The sequence below is a fragment of the Mirounga leonina genome, unplaced genomic scaffold, assembly GCF_011800145.1.
Source record: "Mirounga leonina isolate KUSES-001 unplaced genomic scaffold, KU_Mleo_1.0 Mir_200, whole genome shotgun sequence".
Lineage (NCBI taxonomy): Eukaryota > Metazoa > Chordata > Mammalia > Carnivora > Phocidae > Mirounga > Mirounga leonina.
This window is the reverse complement of record NW_023270503.1, coordinates 1,234,699-1,255,490: the sequence shown is the minus strand read 5'-3', so window position 1 is coordinate 1,255,490 and position 20,792 is coordinate 1,234,699. Positions and strand designations below refer to the sequence as shown.

Here is a 20,792-nt window from a genome sequence, read left to right as displayed (position 1 = left end):
AAAAAAAACCTAAAAACAACCACAACAAAAAACAACTAAAGAGAGATTTCATTTCTTAGATGTGATGACATGGGAAGATATCTGATCCAGATCCAAAACATCAATCACTGGCTTGCCCCACCATGGTTTCAAGGGAGACATTTGAAGGCAAATGTTCCAGGCAAAAATCTCTTTTTTTTTTTTATTTACTTTATTTATTTAACAGAGAGAGAGAGAGATCACAAGTAGGCAGACAGGCAGGCAGAGGGAGAGGGAGAAGCAGGCTCCCTGCTGAGCACAGAACCCGATGTGGAGCTCGACCCTAGGACCCTGGGATCATGACCTGAGCCGAAGGCAGATGCTTAACGATCTGAGCCACCCAGGCGTCCCCAGGCAAAAATCATTCTTTGACAACTAGGGTTTGGTCCTAAACTTGTATCCCCCAACCATGGACTGGACTATATACTAACCACAAATTCTGCTTTTATGACCACTGACTAATCTTGGCCAATAAGATCCAAAGCACACATTCAAGAGAAGAAAAGCCAGTGATTCTCCTGAAGGCCTATGGTGGTCAGCACCTACCAGCCACTCCAGGCCTGCTCTTCCCTGACCACATCTTGGTGCCAGTCTAGTCTTCTAAGGATTTGGCAAGAAGAGATGAAGGCTGGAGATACTCTTCACCCAGAGGAAACCCAGGGTCATCGTACTGCTTCTCCATTAAGTATTCTGAACAGGCTGATAAAAGACAGGACAATAGGGGTGCCTGGGTGGCTCAGTTGCTTAAGCGTCTGCCTTCGGCTCAGGTCACGATCCCAGGGGTTCTGGGATCGAGTCCCGCATCGGGCTCCTTGCTCAGCAGCTGCTTCTCCCTCTGCCTGCCGCTCCCCCTGCTTCTGCTCACTCACTCTCTCTCTCTGACAAATAAATAAAATCTTAAAAAAAAAAAATCTCTAACAAAAAAAAAAAGACAGTACAATAACTAACAGCCCTTTGACAGTCACCGTGATTGCTATATTTCCTATCATGTTTACTTATATCATCCTGGCCCTGAGGCTACTGGGCAAACACCTCCTTGGGGATGTATGAGGTAGTAAAGGAACGGGTGGTAAAGGGAACTCAAGCTCCTCTCAGAGGCGACAATAATTTAGTCCCTGCTAGCCATTCTGGTAAGCCAGGGTCATTAAGAGTAAGGAAGAAGCTCTGTAGGAAAAAATACCTGGACCAGATGCCAAGCCTTGATTCTCACACAACTGCCTTTCTTTTCATACTTCAACTCATTTAAAAGCAAACAGCAAAAAAGAAAAAGTACTTTTCTTCAACTGCCCAAAGATCAGGTACCTCCAGGGTAATAAATACAGGTAAAGGACATGTCCTCTGCCAAAAAAATCAAATTTCTCAATTCTTAAGACCAAAAAGACTTGAATTCTAACACCCTCAGAAAGCTGAATGACATTTTAAAATGGGTAATAATCCTTGTAATGATAAATAAAAATGGAAAGTGTATAATCATAGAATTAGAGCAAACTGATGGAATCTGGGGGAAGAATTTATGTAAAATCCTAATTAGAATGAATGTGATTTCAGCAAGAGTGCCCCTTGTGAAGAGCTAAAATCCATTAACCTCCTATATCCCCAAGTGTTACTTTAGACAGTTTGAGGCATAATTAAAATAAATTAGTACCAAGTAGGCTCTTATGCTTTTTAAGCTTTCTATACCCATCAGCCAATCTGCCATTAACATAAAAGGGAAGAGCTTTCACTAAACCCCTCATTTTTACATAGTGCTTAGCTCATATGGGGCGTTCAGAAACTGAATGTTGAAGAATGATGTATTTAGGGGAGCCTGGGTGGCTCAGTCAGTTGAGCGTCTACCTTCAGCTCAGGTCATGATTTCCAGATCCTGGGACTGAGCCCCACATCAGGATCCCTGCTCAATGGCAAGTCTGCTTCTCCCTTTCCCTCTGTGATCTCTCTTGCTCTCATTCTCTAATAAATAATAGTATTTTTTACTTTATTTTTTTATTTAAAGATTTTTTATTTATTTATTGGACAGAGAGAGACACAGCGAGAGAGGGAACATAATCAGGGAAGTGGGAGAGGGAGAAGCACGCTTCCCACAGAGCAAGGAGTCCAATGCGGGGCTCAGTGACCTGAGCCAAAGGCAGACGCTTAACGACTGAGCCACCCAAGTGCCCCAATAAATGTATTTTTTTAAAAAAAAGAATGATGTATTTATCCATGAACATTCAACAAATTATTTATTGGACACCTACTATGTGCCAGAAACTGTGCTGTGCCTTGGGATATTATAGTAAGCACAAAACAACAGGCTCTGCACTTGGTAATCTAGTGGTCGAGAAAGACATTAATCAGACAAGTCAATGTGTGGTTAAAAATAAATCAAATACCGGGTGCCTGGGTGGCTCAGTTGGTTAAGCGACTGCCTTCAGCTCAGGTCGTGATCCTGGAGTCCCGGGACCAAGTCCCGCATCGGGCTCCCTGCTAAGCAGGGAGTCTGCTTCTCCCTCTGACCCTCCCCCCTCTCATGTGCTCTCTCTCTCTCTCATTCTCTCTCTCTCAAATAAATAAATAAAATCTTTTAAAAATAAATAAATAAATAAATCAAATACCATGAAGGAAGAAACATGGTTTTCTAAAGCTCATAATCAAGGAAATTGTCTTCTGCTAGAAGGTCAGAGAAGGCTTTCTTGAGAGAATAAGGCTTGAGTTGACAACTACAGGATAAATGAGATTAACAAGGTAACAGTGGGGAAGTTACAGGCAGAGGGAACAACAGTACAAAGGCCTAAAATCATGGTGCCTTACTTATTAGAAGATCTAAAGACCACAAGTGTAAAAAACAAGGAAGCACACTGGATGAGGCTTAGAGAGGCCCAAAGAGGGCAGGGAACAGACAATGGACATGCTAACAGACCAAGCTAGGGTATTGGGTGTTTATCACAGAAGCAACAGGAAGTCATGAAAGTGATAAACATGTGACCAGGTATGGATTTATACATAGTTTCTGAAAAATGAAATGGAGAGGCAACAGAGTAGATGAGAAGAGTAGTTAAAAAGTAATTCTGGGGATGCCTGGGTGGCTCAGTCAGTTAAGCATCTGCCTTCAACTCAGGTCATGATCCATGACTCAGGTCATGATCATTGAGTCCCGTGTTGGGCTCCTTGCTCAGTGGGGAGCCAGCTTCTCCCTCTGCCTGCACGCACGTGTGCTCTCTCTCTCTGACAAATAAATAAAATCTTAAAAAACAAAAAAGTAATTCTTCAGACCATGAGAGATGACAGTGATTTGGACTGAGATGGTGACACTGGAGATGGAGAGAAGTAGATGATTTAAGAAATATACTTTTATAAATAAATAAATAAATAATTTTAGATTAAAAAAAACCTTTTTTAAAGATGTATTTATTTATTTATTTGTCAGAGAAAGAGACAGACAGAAGGCACAAGCAGGGAGAGCAGCAGGCAGAGGGAGAAGCAGATTCCCCACTGAGCAAAGAGCAGGACTTGATCCCAGGACCCCAGGATCATGACCTGAGCTGAAAGCAGACACTTAACCAACTGAGCCACCCAGGCGTCCCAAAAAATATTTAAGAGACAAAGCCAGCAGGGCACGTATTGAATGGAGCATTGGGTGTTATACGCAAAAGATGAATCATGGAACACTACATCAAAAACTAACGATGTAGGGCGCCTGGGTGGCTCAGTTGGTTAAGCGACTGCCTTCGGCTCAGGTCATGATCCTGGAGTCCCTGGATCGAGTCCCGCATCGGGCTCCCTGCTCGGCAGGGAGTCTGCTTCTCCCTCTGGCCCTCCCCCCTCTCATGTGCTCTCTCTCATTCTCTCTCTCTCAAATAAATAAATAAAATCTTAAAAAAAAAAACTAACAATGTAATGTACGGTGATTAACATAACATAATAAAATAAAAAAAAAAACAGGAAATGATGATAGACAGTCTTGGTGAGAATGGGGAGATGTATCAAGGAATATCAAGGATGACAGGGTGGACTGTGGTAGATTCACTGAAATAAGGAATGAAGAAAGAGGACCAAGATCAGAAAGAAAAGAATATGAGCATGGTCTTGGACATGGCAAAGTCTGAGATGTTCTTGAGATATCCATATTTCTGACATTTGGGACTAGAGCTCAAGATCTGAGTAGGCAGAATACATAAATTTGTGGGTTATTTGCATGGAGGTGGAAAAAAGTCATAGATGTGGATGAAACTGCCTAGAGTTAGGATGCTGAATAAGAAAGGGCTAAAGACGGGGCATCTGGGTGGCTCAGTCGATTAGGCATCTACCAGGGTCCTGGGATCGAGACCTGCATCCGGCTCCCTGCTCAGCGGGGAGTCTGCTTCTCCCTCTACCCCTCCCCCTTGCTCATGCTCTCTCTCTCTCTCTCAAAAATAAGTAAATAAAATCTTAAAAAAAAAAGAGAGAGAGAGAATTTAAAACCATATATACCTATGTCAATTCCTCTTCGGAGAGTATTTTTGTCAGAGTCCTGATGGCCAATCAGATCTTCCACCCAATGAATGTAGTTGAGTCTCAAGGGAACTGTAGGAATCAGTCTTTCCAACGGAATATCAATAGAAAGTCCAAAATCTTCCTTTAGAAGAGTACAGGTCAGAGCTCTGACTGCTTCCGGGTCTTTAAAATTAAGACTGAGGAATGGAGAAAAAGAAAGAAAACTGATTAGTAAGATTCGTGGTGCTATACAAGTTCTATGGCGGCCAGACAGTACCAAACACCCATCTGAATTCTCTAGGAGACCACACATAAAGAGCTATGTAGGGCATTCAGCAAACACATATGGGTGCTTAACACAGTCACAGTATATTAAAGGCAGTATAAATTTCCACTGAAAACACTGCATTTTCATACAAGGAACATGGAGGACGGGAGTGCCTCTGTTCCAATTCCTGCCCGACTGTCTCCTTACTTAGTTATGTGACTTTGGACAAGTTATTTAACCTCCATGACACTGTTTCCTCAGCTGTAAAAGGGGGATAATAATACCTATATCATAGTGTTGCTGTGAGATAATCTGAGAAAAGTTAGCATAATGCCCAGTACGTAGTAACTATTATACAAACAATGGCTATTTTTATTATTATCGTTAACATCATTTGACTTTAGCACTTTTTAAAAATCATATTTAAAAGTGGAAAGAAAGCAGTATAAAATGCTTAATAATGAAAACAAGGTAAGATACTTAAATATTATAGATAACAATTTTAAAAGGTAACTATTTTTAGCAGCTTTACTGAGGTATAATTTACACAAAATTCCTAAGTATACAATTCAAGTTTTTATTATATTAAGAGTTGGGCAACCATTACAATCCAGTTTTAGAACACTTCCATCACCCCAAAAGATACCTCATGCCCATTTGCAAGCCATTCCTTATTTCCACTGTCAGCTCTAGGCAACCACTAATGTACTTTCTGTCTCCACAGATTTGCTTCTTGTGGACATTTCAACTAAATAAAATCATACAATATGTGGCCTTTATGTCTTGATTCTTTTACTTACCACAACCTTTGTGAGGTTCACCCATAGTGTAGCATGTATCAGTACTTCATTCCTTTACATGACCAAGTAACATTCTATTCTAGGAATAACCTCATTAGTGGTTTGTTTATCCACTCACCACTTAATGAACATTTGGATTCCTTCACTTTTTGGCTCTCATGAACAATGGTGCTTTAAATATTCTCATGCAAGTCTTCGTATGATATTACCCATATATGATATTTACATTTAACTTTTTAAGAAACTTGTACCAATATGATTATTTTAATGTTAAAATGTTCCTAAAGTGGAAACCTTAAAACAAAACTGAAGATCTTATTTATAAATGGGGCAATGAAAAGAGAGCAGAAAGCCAGTAGACGGAACTGAAACTAAGAAAGGAGCTTTGAGGGGCACCTGGGTGGCTCAGTCGTTAAGCGTCTGCCTTTGGCTCAGGTCATGATCCCAGGGTCCTGGGATCAAGTCCCACATCGGGCTCCCTGCTCCGCGGGAAGCCTGCTTCTCCCTCTCCCACTCCCCCTGCTTGTGTTCCCTCTCTCGCTGTCTCTGTCAAATAAATAAAATCTTTAAAAAAATAAAATAAAATAAGGAGCTTTGAAACTGCTCTAAATTCTGGCCTAAAGTTGTATGTTCCCATCTTAGCCATCAATTGACCAATCATTCTGAAAAACTCAATGCTCAGACGGAAGCAAGAGCGCTTTATCCACCTGGCTACCATGGAAACTTCAGGGAGATACCATGGACCCAAGCTCCACCATCACCCACAGCAAAAATATTCTAGAGTATGGGAGTTCAGAAATCTGGACTCTAATCTGGAGTCTGCTATCAACTAGCCATGGACTGAAGGTCACTTCAATTCTTAGGTCTCAGTTTCTCCATCTATAAAACTAAGGAATTAGAGGGCGCCTGGGTGGCTCAGTCGGTTAAGCGTCTGCCTTCGGCTCAGGTCATGATCCCAGGGTCCTGGGATCGAGCCCCACATCGGGCTCCCTGCTTGGCGGGAAGCCTGCTTCTCCCTCTCCCACTCTCCCTGCTTGTGTTCCCTCTCTTGCTGTATCTCTCTCTGTTAAATAAATAAATAAAATCTTAAAAAAAAAAAAAAAAAACTAAGGAATTAGACATAATAAAAATCCAAACATCCCTCCAGGTAAAATTTTAAGGGTTTATGATGCATACTATGAATTAGTAAAATGGTATTCATTTAAATATTTGTAGAGCAAATTATAGAGACGTGGAACAATCAATAGTTACTGAAGACATAGGATAACCAAACACCAGTAAACATTTCCATTATCCTCCAGTCTGATACCTAACAAATTCTTTATTCTTCTGCTTTATGACAGTAAGCATTTAATAACACTATTAAACATATATTAAGGAATATACAATCAATGGTTGTAGATGACATGATCTACTCTTTATTTTTTTAAGGGGGGGTGCAAAGGGAGAAAGAATCTTAAGCAGGCTACCCTCCCAGCGTGGAGCCAACACAGGGCTCAATCTCACAAACCTGAGAGACATGATCTACCCTTTAAAAAAACTGTTCAGAAAAACACAACTTTAATAAGTAAAAGAATTTGCAAAGAGTGATGATGAGCAGGATTAGATTTCAGGAATACATACAAAATTTGTTATCTATACAAAAACTGCACTCTATACTTGAATATATGGTTTCTTATGGCCTTTAAGAATGCTTCAGGGTTGGGCACCTGGGTGGCTCAGTCGGCTAAGCATCCGAATCTTGATTTTAGTTCAGGTCATGTTCCCAGGGTCCTGGGATCAAGCCCCACATCGGGCTCCCTGCTCAGCAGGGAGTCTGCTTCTCCCTCTCCCTTTGCCCTCCCCCGCCCCCAGCCCGTGCTCATTCTCACTCTCTCTCAAATAAATAAAATCTTAAAAACAAACAAACAAACAAAAAAAAACAAGAATGTTTCAGGGTACTAGTTTGTAGCAAAAAAATAAAAGATATTAAGAACAAAGATTTCACTGGGAGCGTAAATTGGTGCAGCCACTATGGAAAACAGTATGGTGGTTCCTCAAAAAATTAAAAACAGAACTACTGAGAGAGAGAGAGACAAACTAAGAAACAGACTCTTAACTATAGAGAATTGATGGTTACCATCAGAGGTCTGAAATAGGTGATAGGGATTAAGGAATGAACATGCTGTGATGAGTACTGAATAATGTATAGAACTGTTGAATCGCTATTATTGTATACCTGGAAACTAATATAAAACTGTAATATAAACTATACTGGAATTAAAAAAAAAAATAGAACTACCATATGGGCCAGCAATTCCACTTCTGAGTATCCAAAGAAAATGAAAACACTAACTCAAAAAGATATATGCAGGGCGCCTGGGTGGCTCAGTCGGTTAAGCGACTGCCTTCGGCTCAGGTCATGATCCTGGAGTCCCTGGATCGAGTCCCGCATCAGGCTCCCTGCTAAGCAGGGAGTCTGCTTCTCCCTCTGACCTCCCCCCTCTCATGTGCTCTCTCTCTCTCATTCTCTCTCTGTCAAATAATAAATAAAATCTTTAAAAAAAAAAAAAAGATATATGCACCCCTATGTTCACTGCAGCATTATTTACAATAGTTAAGACATGTAAACAACCTACATGTCCATCAGTGAATAAATGGATTAAAAAATGTGAAACCACACACACACACACAGAGGAATACTATTCAGCCATAAATATGAGTGAAATCTTGCCATCTGCAACAACAATGGTGGACCGTGGCATCGTGCCAAGTAAAATGGATCAGACAGAGAAGGGCAAATACCGTATAATCTCACTTAAATGCAGAATCTAAAATGAAAAACAAAAAACACCTCATAGGGGTGCTTGGCAGGTTCAGTCGGCAGAGCATGCAATTCCTGATCTTAGGGTTGAGCCCAAGCCCCACACTGTGGGTAGAGTTTACTTAAAAAACAAACAAAAAACCGTCATAGACAGGAAACAGATTGGTGGTGGCCAGAGGCAGGGGGTGGGTGAAACAGCGAAGGGGGTCAAAAGGTATAGATTTCCACTTATAAAATAAGTAAGTCACGGAGATGTAATGCACCACATGGTGGCTATAGTAAATACTATATTGCAAATTTGAAAGTTGCTAAGAGAATCTTAAAAGTTCTCATCACAAGAAAAATTTTGTGACTATATGATGACAGATATACTTATTGTGATCATTTTTAATATATACAAATATTGAATCATCAAGTTATATACCTAAAACTGATATATGTCAGTTATACCTCAGTTTTAAAAAATAAAATTTTAATATAATCTATAGCAAACAGAAAGAAGATGGCTATTGTGGAATCTCAAGAGATATAATCAGAATCCAGAAGCAATGAGCCTACCTAGTGTTCCAGATCTTGGTTTCCAAATACCACTCCCATTAAAAGGAATCAGAGGTCCTTAGTTGAATGGCTATTCCAGATTTGAAGTAGGAGAAAGTTTAAGATGAGCCTGGAGCACTTTGTTATATCAGAAAACAGGACATGCTCAAAGATGAGGAAAGTCAAAAGGACATGGGCCAGTCAATGAGGCTCCCACTGACCAAATCTGGCACAATTTGAATGAAGAATGCTATCAAGGGATTATAACCCACAGAATAAAAGAAAGATACATGAGTCCATACTTAAATAAATGGGGGAGAAAACACAGCTCTTATTTACAGTGGGGTGATAACTAACACATGTAGAAGAAATGAAGGAGCTAGAAAATTACACTTGGCAATCACCATGCTCCTGTTTCAATTAAGAATCATCAATGGATGCTAAAAACAGTAGATAAAAGTTCATTGAGAAACAGAGTATTTACAAGGTCTCAAAGTACTTCCCCACAAATTATCAATTACAAAGGAGAAAATTGTAACTCTATAATGAAGAAATCTGATGAATACCACCTTAAACAAGCGATCAATGTTAACACCACTTAATTATGGGACAAACTGACATCATATGCTTCAATAAAACATCAAGAAGGACAAAACAGGGGCACCTGGGTAGCTCAGGTGGTTAAGCGTGTGGCTCAGTCAGTTGAGCATGTGCCTTCTGCTCAGGTCATGATCCCAGTGTCCTGGGATCAAGCCCCACATTAGGCTCCCTGCTCAGCGGGGAGCCTGCTTCTCCCTCTGCCTGCCACTCCCCCTGCTTGTGCTCTCTCTCTCAATGACAAATAAATAAATAAATAAAATCTTAAAAAAAAAAAAGCATGCAAAATGAAATGGAATTCAGGAATGAGACAGTGGTGATAATAGCACAATACTGTCCACATACTAAAAACCACTGATTTAAAAAAATAAAAAATAAAAAAAATAAAAACCACTGATTTATACAATTTAAAAAGGTGAATTTTACAGTATGTGAACTATATCAAAATAAATGAAATGAATATGAAGTTAAAAATCAAAGAAAAAATAACTGGGGCACCTGGATGGCTCAGTCAGTTAAGCATCCCAACTCTTGGTTTCAGCTCAGGTCATGATCTCAGGGTCGTGGGATCAAGCCCTGCCTCCAGAGCCCTGCCTCGGTGGGGAGTCTACTTGTCCCTTTCCCTCCACCTCTGCCACTGCCTGCCAACTCCCCCAGCTGCTCGTGCTCTCTCTCTCTCTCAAATAAATAAATCTTAAAAAAAAAAAACAAGCTAGAGAAAAAATAATAAATATGGGAGAGGCAGATAATGGAGACCCCTCATACACATAATTGGTGTTCCTGAATAAGAGAACCAAAGAAGGTGAACAAAGAAATTACTCAAGATAATCCCCTCTCCTCAAAAGATTAACTGAGCCCTTAGAAGAAAAATCAATTCAGAATTAGCAATACCAACACATATACCAGAAAAGTTACTAGACTTTAAGGATTAAGAGAAAAAAACTACATATCTAGGAAAAAAGTTAAACCACCTATTGGGGGAAGAAGGGCAGCAAGGAAAAAAAGACTGGCTTCAGGGGGTGTGTGGCTCAGTTGGCAGAGCAAGCGACTCCCCTTGATCTCGGGGTTGTAAATTCAAGCTCCACACTGGGCATAGAGATTACTTAAAAATCTTAAACAAACAGAAAAGACTGGCTTCAGACTTCCACAGCACTATTCAGTAGCAGAAAAGAAAAGGACACAGACTACAAAGCCCTTAGGGGGGAAAAATGTCACTCAACAATTTTATACTTAGCAAAATTGTACTTCAAATATGACATTTTTTGAGCATACAAGAACTCAAGGAACATAGCTTCCATGATCCCTTTGTGGAAAAAAACGATCCTAATGGAAAAGTTCAACCAACCAAGGGACAAAGAAAGAAACTAGGGCAGTGGCGCCTGGGTGGCTCAGTCGGTTAAGCAGCTGCCTTCGGCTCAGGTCATGATCTCAGGGTCCTGGGACTGAGCCCCACGTCAGGCTCTCTGCTTAGCAGAGAGCCTGCTTCTCCCTCTCCCTCTGCCTGCCGCTCTGCCTATCTGTGCTCTCTATCTCTCTGTCAAATAAATAAATAAAATCTTAAAAAAAAAAAAAAAAAGAAAGAAATTGGGGCAATAGATTAGCAGTGCACTATTTTAACCAGAGAACTAAGATTAAAACATCTGTGGCTACACAACAGAATGTAAATGCTTGTAAACCATAATAATGTACACGTAATTAAAATTAAGGAGGGGAGATGGAAAAGAAGAGGTATTTAAGTACATTATTTCCTCAACATGGGTCAAAAGATTTCGTGCAAAGCTGATAATGGCAGAGACAGAAGTACACATTTAAGAATATAAAAAAGAATATAAACACTAAAAAATTAAGAGAAATAATATAATCGAATAAAATCAGGTGGTGAAGAAAAGGGAGATGAAAACCAGATCACACAGTGTAAAGAAAGAAAAAAGAAGCAATCAAAACAAAGCACATTGTAAAATAAATGTGAATGGTAAACTCTACTGTAAGACTCTCAGATTAGATTATAAAGACAAAACCACTAATCTATACTGTAAACAAAAACTATGCCAAAACACAGGGATCCAAAGATTGAAAATAAAAGTTTAAGCAAAAGTATACCAACCAACTGTAAGGAAAAGAGAAACCGGCAGGCATTACCTTTCACTAGATAACCATCAATTTTGAGGGGGGATAAAAAGCACTCAATGAGATGAAGAAGCAACTGTGCGGGAACAGTCAGAAATACAAATGCCAGAGCAAAGTCCAGAGAATAGTAATTTCTTCCTTTTTGTTTTTGTTTTTTAAAGTAAACTTTACCCCAACCTGGGGCTCAACTCATGACCCCAAGATCAAGAATCACATGCTCTAGCAACTGAGCTAGCGAGGCACCCTGGGGAGGACAGTAATTTCAAAAGTGATAACCCCTTTACATTTAGGTGGGGATTGGTGAGCTCTTAAAAGACCAGTTTCTACAAAACAGTGCAAGTAGAAGTTTACTGTATCAATATATGCTAGCAATAAAAAGTCTCATTAAAAATATATTAAGCCTATTTAAAGGGAAATTAAGTCTATTCCTAGACATCTAAGTAGTTATATATTAATTTTGTCATTTGTGGGGGCTGATAAAAAAGAATCAGTCCATGGCAAAGCAACCATGAACACATTTCTGCTTCACTCAATCGCACAGCAATTGCCTCACTCAATTTTCAAAAAAAAAAAAGATTTGTATTACCTTTGGATTTCTTCCTCAATTAAAAGCAGTACAATCTCAGATTCAACAAGATAAATGATGTAGCAAAAATAAAAGGGGGGGAGGTATTAAATCTATAAAAACTTTACTTTTAATTCTAATAAGAATGTTACATTTTACTCCTGTGAAATCTGTCACGTATGTGAAAAAGATGGGACAACTCTATTTCCTTCAATGACAGAGAAATAAAAATCAGATTTTTACATATGGAAAGTTTACATCTGAGTACCACAATAAGGCATTCAAATGAATTCACATCCTTTATTCTATAACAGTAGCCTAATCTATTTAGCTTCACTGCTAAACACACAAGTTATGTCCCAATAAAGGGTCTATGTCCAAAGCCTTAAAATCCGAAATGTAAAAATTCACAATTTCTCTATCAAAGAAACTTAACAGCCTAGATACCTTATAAAATAAGCTTGAACAGGGTAACAGCAACAGCAGGACACCTGACATGACATAATTACTATCCCGTAACTTCTGAATGTTACTTTGCACTGGCATTTTGAATAAAATCGTGAAAGTCAGGGACTGCAAACTCAAATATTTACATGGTGTTACTCAACATGCCAGTCCCTAACAAGACACAGAGCTCGTGCCAGCCTGTACATCAGCACACTGAAGAAAGGCATTCAACCAAAGAAATGTCTGTTGAACTTAAACATGCAGCACAGGCCCTTATCTCTGTAGACAGTAACAAATAGTTTGTGGACGAGCCACTAGTTCAATAACCACACTTTTAGTAGCATTATGCCCGATGACACAAATGGCCATTCCAAAGAGTATGATCACCACTCACTTCCAGGTAGTTAATGTCAACTGAGTTTACCAGCCATTTTGCCAGATCTCTAAAATTTTCAAAGGAAACCAACAAACCATAATTTTATATGAAATTTCCCTGATTCTTAAAATCTATGTGGGCAATAAACAACTTACACAATTCACAGGCTGACAGGCTATAACCTATATTGTAAACAGTGGAATTCTAAAAAAAAAAAAAAAAAAAGCTGGGGTACTTGGCTCCCCTATGCTTTTAAAGATGAAGTATAAAAATGTTTCAATCCCAGGGTGCCTGGCTGACTTAATCTCAGGGTTGTGAGTTTGAGCCCCATGTTGGGTGTAGAGATTATTTTACTTTGTTCAACTGAGTTATACAGAATAGAATTTTTAAGAAGTTGTGACAGTGGGCATTTATTCCTTTATTCATTCGACAGACATTTATCAACTATGTGCTAGGCATTGTGCAAAGTGCTAGAGATACTGCAGTATGCAAATACAGACATGATCTCTCCCTTCATGACAGTGACAGTCTGGTAGAGGTTGGTATTCATCCAAGAATCACTCAAATACATGTAAAAATTGTCACTGTGATCAATGCCGTAAAAGATAGGTACAAGGTGCTATGAAATCTACATAATTAGTGCAACTACCTTAGAAAAATCAGAAAAGGTAACTGAGCTAATAACTGAGAGCAGAATAAAAATTAAGAAAGAAAGAACTGGGGGAAGGGAACACCGCACGAACATGGGTTAAGAGGCTGGATAAAGGTGGTGGTGGCAAAGCTAGGGGAAAGTGAAAAGAATTAAGAAACATTCAGGAGGGAAAATTTACAAGATTTGCTGATGGACTTGTATGTGAGAAAGGATTTATTTTTTTTTTTTAAGATTTTTATTTATTTATTTGAGAGAGAGAATGAGATAGAGAGAGCATGAGAGGGGGGAGGGTCAGAGGGAGAAGCAGACTCCCCGCCGAGCAGGGAGCCTGAAGCAGGACTCGATCCCAGGACTCGATCCCGGGACTCCAGGATCATGACCTGAGCCGAAGGCAGTCGCTTAACCAACTGAGCCACCCAGGCGCCCCTGTGAGAAAGGATTTATACATAGATGTCCCCTAGGGTTCTGGCTCGTTCAATAGAATAGACCTTGCCATTCACTAAAATTGGGAACTCTGACAGAAAACCATTTTTTAGGATAAATATCATAAATCTGAGCTGAATCTGAGACATCCAAGTGGAGAGATACTGAGGAAGCAGTGACCTCTAGGTATAGAGCCCAGAAAACTGGTCTGGGGAAAACAAATGTATGAGTGATTTGCAAACAAACAAGTCAGGTCCTGAAGGGATGAGAATGCTTAAGGGGAAAATACAAAATTAGAAGAAAAGAGAGCTCTGCACTAAGCCTTGAAGACTCCTTGAATGCCTGTATATACAATCATTACAAAGGAAGCTACACAAGGACAGAAAGGGTAGAATAAAGTGTGGTGCCAAGGAAGCTGAGAGAAGAGAGTGTCCATGAAGAACAGTGTCAGCAAAGTAACGTACTTCTCAAAAGTCAACTGAAAACCAAAATTGCATTTAGTGACACAAGACCACTGGAGACCTTTTTCAAGAGCTGCTTTGGTAGTGGTGGAATTAGAAACCACCCTGGAATGAGCTGAAGATTAAGTATGGTGTGGAAAAATGAAGACAGTAAAAATAAACAATTCTTCAAGAAGTTGTTATGCAAGAGAGAAGTGAGATGGGGCAGTGTGAGTGGTAGTGCTGATGGGGAGATTTTATTAGTATTTTTTTTAAGACTTTATTTACTTGACAGAAAGAGAGAGAACACAAGCAGGGGGAGCGGCAGAGGGAGAGGGAGAAGCAGGCTCCCCACTGAGAAGGGAGCCTGATGCGGGGCTCGATCCCAGGACCCCGGGATCATGACCTGAGCTGAAGGCAGACCCCTATTAGTAATTTTTAATTGAAGACAAAAATGTTTAAAGTCAATGGGAAGTCACAAAGACCACCTATTATGATTCTATTTAGACGAAATGTCCAAAACATGCAAATATATAGAGAAAGTAAGCAGATCAGTGGTTGCCAGGGGCTAAAGAGAGAGAGGAAGGATTTGGGAGTGACTGCTGAATAGGTTTCTTTTGGGGATGACGAAAATGTTCTGGAATTAGTGGTGATGCTTGCACAACCCTGTGACATATTAAGAACAACTGAATTGTACACTTTAAAGTGATGATTTTTAGGGCCGCTTGGGTGGCATAGTTGGTTGAGCATCTGACTCTTGGTTTCAGCTCGGGTTGTGATATCACGGTTGTGGGATCGAGCCCCACATGGGGCTCTGCACGAAGTGCAGAGTCTCCTTGGGTTTCTCTCTCCCTCTGCCCCTCCCAGCTCTGCGCACGCATTTTCTCTTTCTCTCTCTCAAATAAATCCTTAAAAAATAAATAAAATGGGGCACCTGGGTGGCTCAGATGGTTAAGCGTCTGCCTTCAGCTCAGGTCATGATCCCAGGGTCCTGGGATCGAGTCCCGCATAGGGCTCCCTGCTCAGGAGGGGCCTGCTTCTCCCTCTCCCTCTCCGTCTCTTATGAATAAATAAATAAAATCTTTATAAATAAATAAATAAATAAATAAAATGATTTTATAGTACGTGAATTATATCTCAAATTTCGAAAAAGTCAAGGAGAAGAAGCCAGTTGATGGAGAGAGATTAAATAATTAGGAGAAGGAAAATTAGACAAAGGTTCCTGAGATGAGGGGAGAGTATGGGATCCACATGACAGATCTGATTAGAATATAGTAATAACAGTAACAGTGAGAATTATGAATAATAATTTGTTGAATAAAACCAAAAGCAGACCCATGGTCTTTTGTTGTGTTTTCCACCAACTCATACTAAACCATGACTGATTTATTTTCGGGGGGGGGGGGGGAGAGAAAGAGGAGAGAAGTGGACAGAGAGAGAGAGAAAGAATTTTAAGCAGGCTCCATGCTCAGAGTGGATCCCAACATGGGGCTCGATCTCACAACCTGAGCCAAAATCAAGAGTTGAACATTTAACCAACTTAGCCACCAAGGCAGCCCCCTAAAAAAATTTTTTAACTTTAACATCCCATAGGTCAAATAAGCAATTAGATAGTAATATCATACCAAAAAAAAAGATCCTGGAACAGTGGAAATGACTATTATTAACAACCTTAGACTAACCAAAGAACCCAAAATCCTACTTGCAAAATTACAAGAAACTATGATCAATCAAACTGATCTCTTAAATGCAGATCCCTGTGCTAAAGAGCAGATGACAGGAAATAAAAACCTAGTCATCCAAACACCTCTTTGGCCTTCCAAGTACAGTTAAGAGTACTGCAACTTTTCTAGCAAAGCCCAGTGACTTACCCTAAATCCACTTTAAAAAAAACAAAAAAAACAAAAAACAAAAATACTTAGGGAAAAAAAAAACTTTGGGGGCACCTGGGTGGCTCAGTTAAGCAGCTGACTCTAGATTTTGGCTCAGGTCAAGATTTCAGAGTCTGGGATCAAGGCCCACAGAGCCCCACATCTGGCTCCACACTCAGCAGAGAGAGAGTCTGCTCCCTCTCCCTCTGCCCAGCCCCACCCCCGCACTCTCTCTCAAATAAATACATCTTTAAAAAAAAGTCTGGGGGGCATCTGGGTGGCTCAGTTGGTTAAGTGTCTGCCTTTGGCTCAGGTCATGATCCCAGGGTCCTGGGATCGAGCCCCGCATCAGGCTCCCCACTCAGCAGGGAGCCCACTTCTCCCTCTGTCTGCAGCTCCCCCCTGCTTGTGCTCACTCTCTCCCTCTCTCTAATAAATAAAATCTTTAAAAAAAAAAAACCCAAACTTTTATAAAGTTCAGTAGTAAGAGAACCTTAAAAAAATTTAAGTTTCATATTACAGAAATTTTAGGAACAATCTAAAAGTAATCAATGAGATTAGTCTGCAGTCATTAAAAGGACTAAGACTGAGGGGCGCCTGGGTGGCTCAGTCAGTTAAGCATCTGCCTTTGGCTCAGGTTGTGATCCCAGGGTCCTGGGATTGAGCCCCTTGTCAGGCTCCCTCTTCCTCTGTCCCCCCAACCCCCACTTGTGCTCTCTTTCTCACTTTCACTCTTTCTCTCTCAAATAAATTAATAAAACCTTAAAAAAAAAAAAGGAGTAAGACTGGGCTGGTCCACATATTATATGAAGAATGTTCCTTGATATATATATATATTAAAAAAAAAAACCTTTGAATAAAAGCATATACATACATCATGATCACATTTTTGTACAAAAAGACCCTACAAAAACCAAGGAAAAATGATCCTGTGTGCGGCGCCTGGGTGGCTCAGTTGGTTAAGCGACTGCCTTCGGCTCAGGTCATGATCCTGGAGTCCTAGGAACGAGTCCCACACTGGGCTCCTGGCTCAGCAGGGAGTCTGCTTCTCCCTCTGACCCTCTCCCCTCTCATGTGCTCTCTCTCTCAAATAAATAAAATCTTAAAAAAAAAAAAAAATGATCCCGTGTGTGTATATATATATAAAAAAAAGTCTGAAAGGGTTAAGAGCCACTTCTGGATATGCAAATGGGTGGATGAGTAGGGTAGACACTTTCACTCTCCTCATATTTTTGTTTTATCTGAATACATTTTACATAATATCACCTTCATAACAGCATTTTATAACTATATGGAAAACGCTTATAATGTCATGTGGGGGGAAGAAAAAGTCCTATTATTATATCTGTATCAAAATTACAATCACAAAAAATATTAAACATGCGTAAGGACAAAGACTTCGAAAGGAACACAAAGCAATTCGATCTTCTGGGGGTGGAAGAACGGTGACATTTTTCTTTTATGTATGCAACATTACCATCATAAATGTAGTTAGGAAGGATATATTTCTATAATTTTCCGATTAAGGGTTCTATAATGTCTGTATAATTTCAAAAAACAAAAATCCCCTTTCCCAAAAATGGAAAACAGGCCCATGGTTCCAGGATACTTTTCCACGGAAGAGGGACAATTCTGTTGGAAACCCAACCAGGAGATTTCCCATAATGACAACAATCACCAAGGAGAGTACTGCAGCCTAAGCATTAATTACACAGCTTCATGAAACATTTCGAGCAAGAGAAACAGCATTGTAATTAATGTTTTCTTAGTGTCTTCAAAGAGTTGTTGTTTATATAAACAATTTTTGTTATAAAAAAATATGTATGTTCACCTTGAGGGACTACAGCATACAATTTATTAATAAGGAACTATATCTTTTTTTTTTTTTTTTTTTTAAGTAGGCTCCATGCCCAGTGTGGAGCCCAATGCGGGGCTTGAATTCACGACTCTGAGATCATGACCTGAGCTGATATTAGGAGTCAGACGCTTACCCTACTTACCCTACTGAGCCACCCAGGTGTCGCAATAAGGAACTACATCCTAATCACCAAAATGTACAAGACATCAAGCAGAGACTAGTCTAATTAAAGAAACTGAAAAAAATCTATGAAGAGCTGCTTCTTACACTTTGTTAGCAAGGCAAGTGTTCACTTTCTTCCAAGAAAACACAGACACTAATCTAAGGGTTGGAAATCCTTTTGTAGGACAAAGTCTAGTCATCCGGCTTTACTAGCTAAATATCTAGGTCACTGTAGCACCCTGGGACATTAAAAAATCCTGAACACAGGCAAAACCTTTTCTCATCCTCATTTCTGAGATCACCGGAACTAAAATTAGCTCTCACGTGGAAATTAGCAATTTACTCCATCAAGTCTTTGTTGTTTAACACATCCAGCTTCACAAAATAGCCTATTGTCAACAGGCTCATGTCCGATTTCCCCAGAATGACTCCTGCTCTGCTACTGATGAATACAGTATTACCATTATAGACAGAGTTTGGAAGGACACACTCTGTGACCCATGGTTAAAATAACAATCATTCTAACACTACAGAGACTGAACCTCATGTAACAACAATAAAGGCTAAAGCCTCCCAACCTAATTTTCCGGCACTGGTTTCTATTAATTAGATCTTCACTGAGGGGTTAAAAATGTACAGTCATAATGTATGACAAAACCCTTCAAGGGGCGCCTGGGTGGCTCAGTCGGTTAAGCGTCTGCCTTCCGCTCAGGTCATGATCCCAGGGTCCTGGGATCGAGCCCCGCACTGGGCTCCCTGCTCCGAGGGAAGCCTGCTTCTCCCTCTCCCTCTCCCCCTGCTTGTGTTCCCTCTCTCGCTGTGTCTCCCTCTGTCAAATAAAGAAATAAAATCTTAAAAAACAAAACAAAACAAAACAAAAACCTTCAATGCTCAACTGACAGGGTTCAAGTAAATTGCAGGATTATCTCCATGGAGCTGGTTACTGTGAAAAAAGTATGAATTAAAATCTAGTTACAATTGTCAGATATGATTACAACAAAGCAGTAATGGGTACAGGGAAGAAAAACAGAGAGGGACATCACACTAGCAATCCTAGTCACCTTATCAATTACACCAGGCATAACAACAGTAAGAGTACCTATCATTTGCTAAGTGTCTATGATGTCACTTTACATGCATTATCACTAACCTTTACAACAAATATCCAAAGTATGTCCTTTTATCCCCCTTCTTTAGATGAGGAAACTCAGTCTCAGTAAAGTTAAGAAAATTATCTAAAGAGGCGCCTGGGTGGTTCAGTGGATTAAGTGTCTGCCTTTAACTTGGGTCATGATCCTGGGGTCCTGGGATCAAGCCCACATCAGGCTCTCTGCTCAGCGGGGAGTCTGCTTCTCCCCCTCCCTCTGCCTACCATTCCCCGTTTGCGCTGTCAAATAAATAAAGTCTTTTAAAAAAATTATCTAAAATCTCTAGAGCTGCTATGTGGCACCCTCACGATCACTTCTTGGCCTTTTGGCTAAGACCAGTCCTTAGGATAACTGACTCAGAAAGGAGTCCCCTCTCTCCATACCACACCCTGCTTAAGAGTTAAGCAAATAAACGACACTTTGAGCCATCTCAGGTCTATTGTTTTGTCTGATATTCCTTTTCCATCATTAGCTGGGTTTATATTTTGGCATTCTTTTTCACACATTTCATGGTATTAAGTAAAAAGCCATTATAAAAATACTTAAAATAAATAAAAGTATCAATGCAGACAATCAACAACTCTTAACTAAGTAAGCAGGAAGGGGGATAATGTCTAGGAGCACGTGGATTCCTTCTAAACATGCTACCCTGCCAACTATTAATAAGCTCATATTGTTTCCATCTTTAAAGAAATAACAGGAGGCTCTGGGCGCCTGGGTGGCTCAGTCAGTTAAGCCTTTGCCTTCAGCACAGGTCATGCATGATCCCAGGGTCCTGGGATCCAGCCCCACTCAGTGGGGAACCTGCTTATCCCCCTCCCTCTGCCCCTCCCCCCACTTGTGCTTGCCTTCTCGCTCACTCTCTCTCAAATAAAATCTTAAAAAAATTATTTAAAAAATAAAGAGGGGGCCCCTGGGTGGCTCAGTCATTAAGCGTCTGCCTTCGGCTCAGGTCATGATCCCAAGGTCCTGGGATCAGGCCCCGCATCAGGCTCCCTGCTCGGCGGGAAGCCTGCTTTTCCCCACTTGTGTTCCCTCTCTTGCTGTGTCTCCCTCTGTCAGATAAATAAATAAAATCTTTAAAAAACAATAAAATAAAAAATAAAAAAATAAAGAGAAAGAAAAAGAAAGCAGGCCTCCTCCTTAAGCTTGCCTCATCCTCTTCCTATCCCTTCATAAATAAGCCTGTTTTATCCTGCAAAAAATTTAGAGATTTTATTTATTTATTTGTCAGAGAGAGAGAGAGAG

The 20,792-nt window shown here is 40.1% G+C and overlaps 1 protein-coding gene across 1 annotated transcript in view; it reads right to left on the bottom strand.

The window, feature by feature from the left end:
* METTL16 (methyltransferase like 16) overlaps positions 1-20,792 on the bottom strand; it is a 64,006-nt gene that overhangs the window by 29,389 nt on the left and 13,825 nt on the right. The window contains exon 3 of the mRNA XM_035027541.1: positions 4,468-4,667. Coding sequence (XP_034883432.1) covers positions 4,468-4,667 — 200 coding nt within the window. The remainder of the gene's footprint in view (positions 1-4,467; positions 4,668-20,792) is intronic.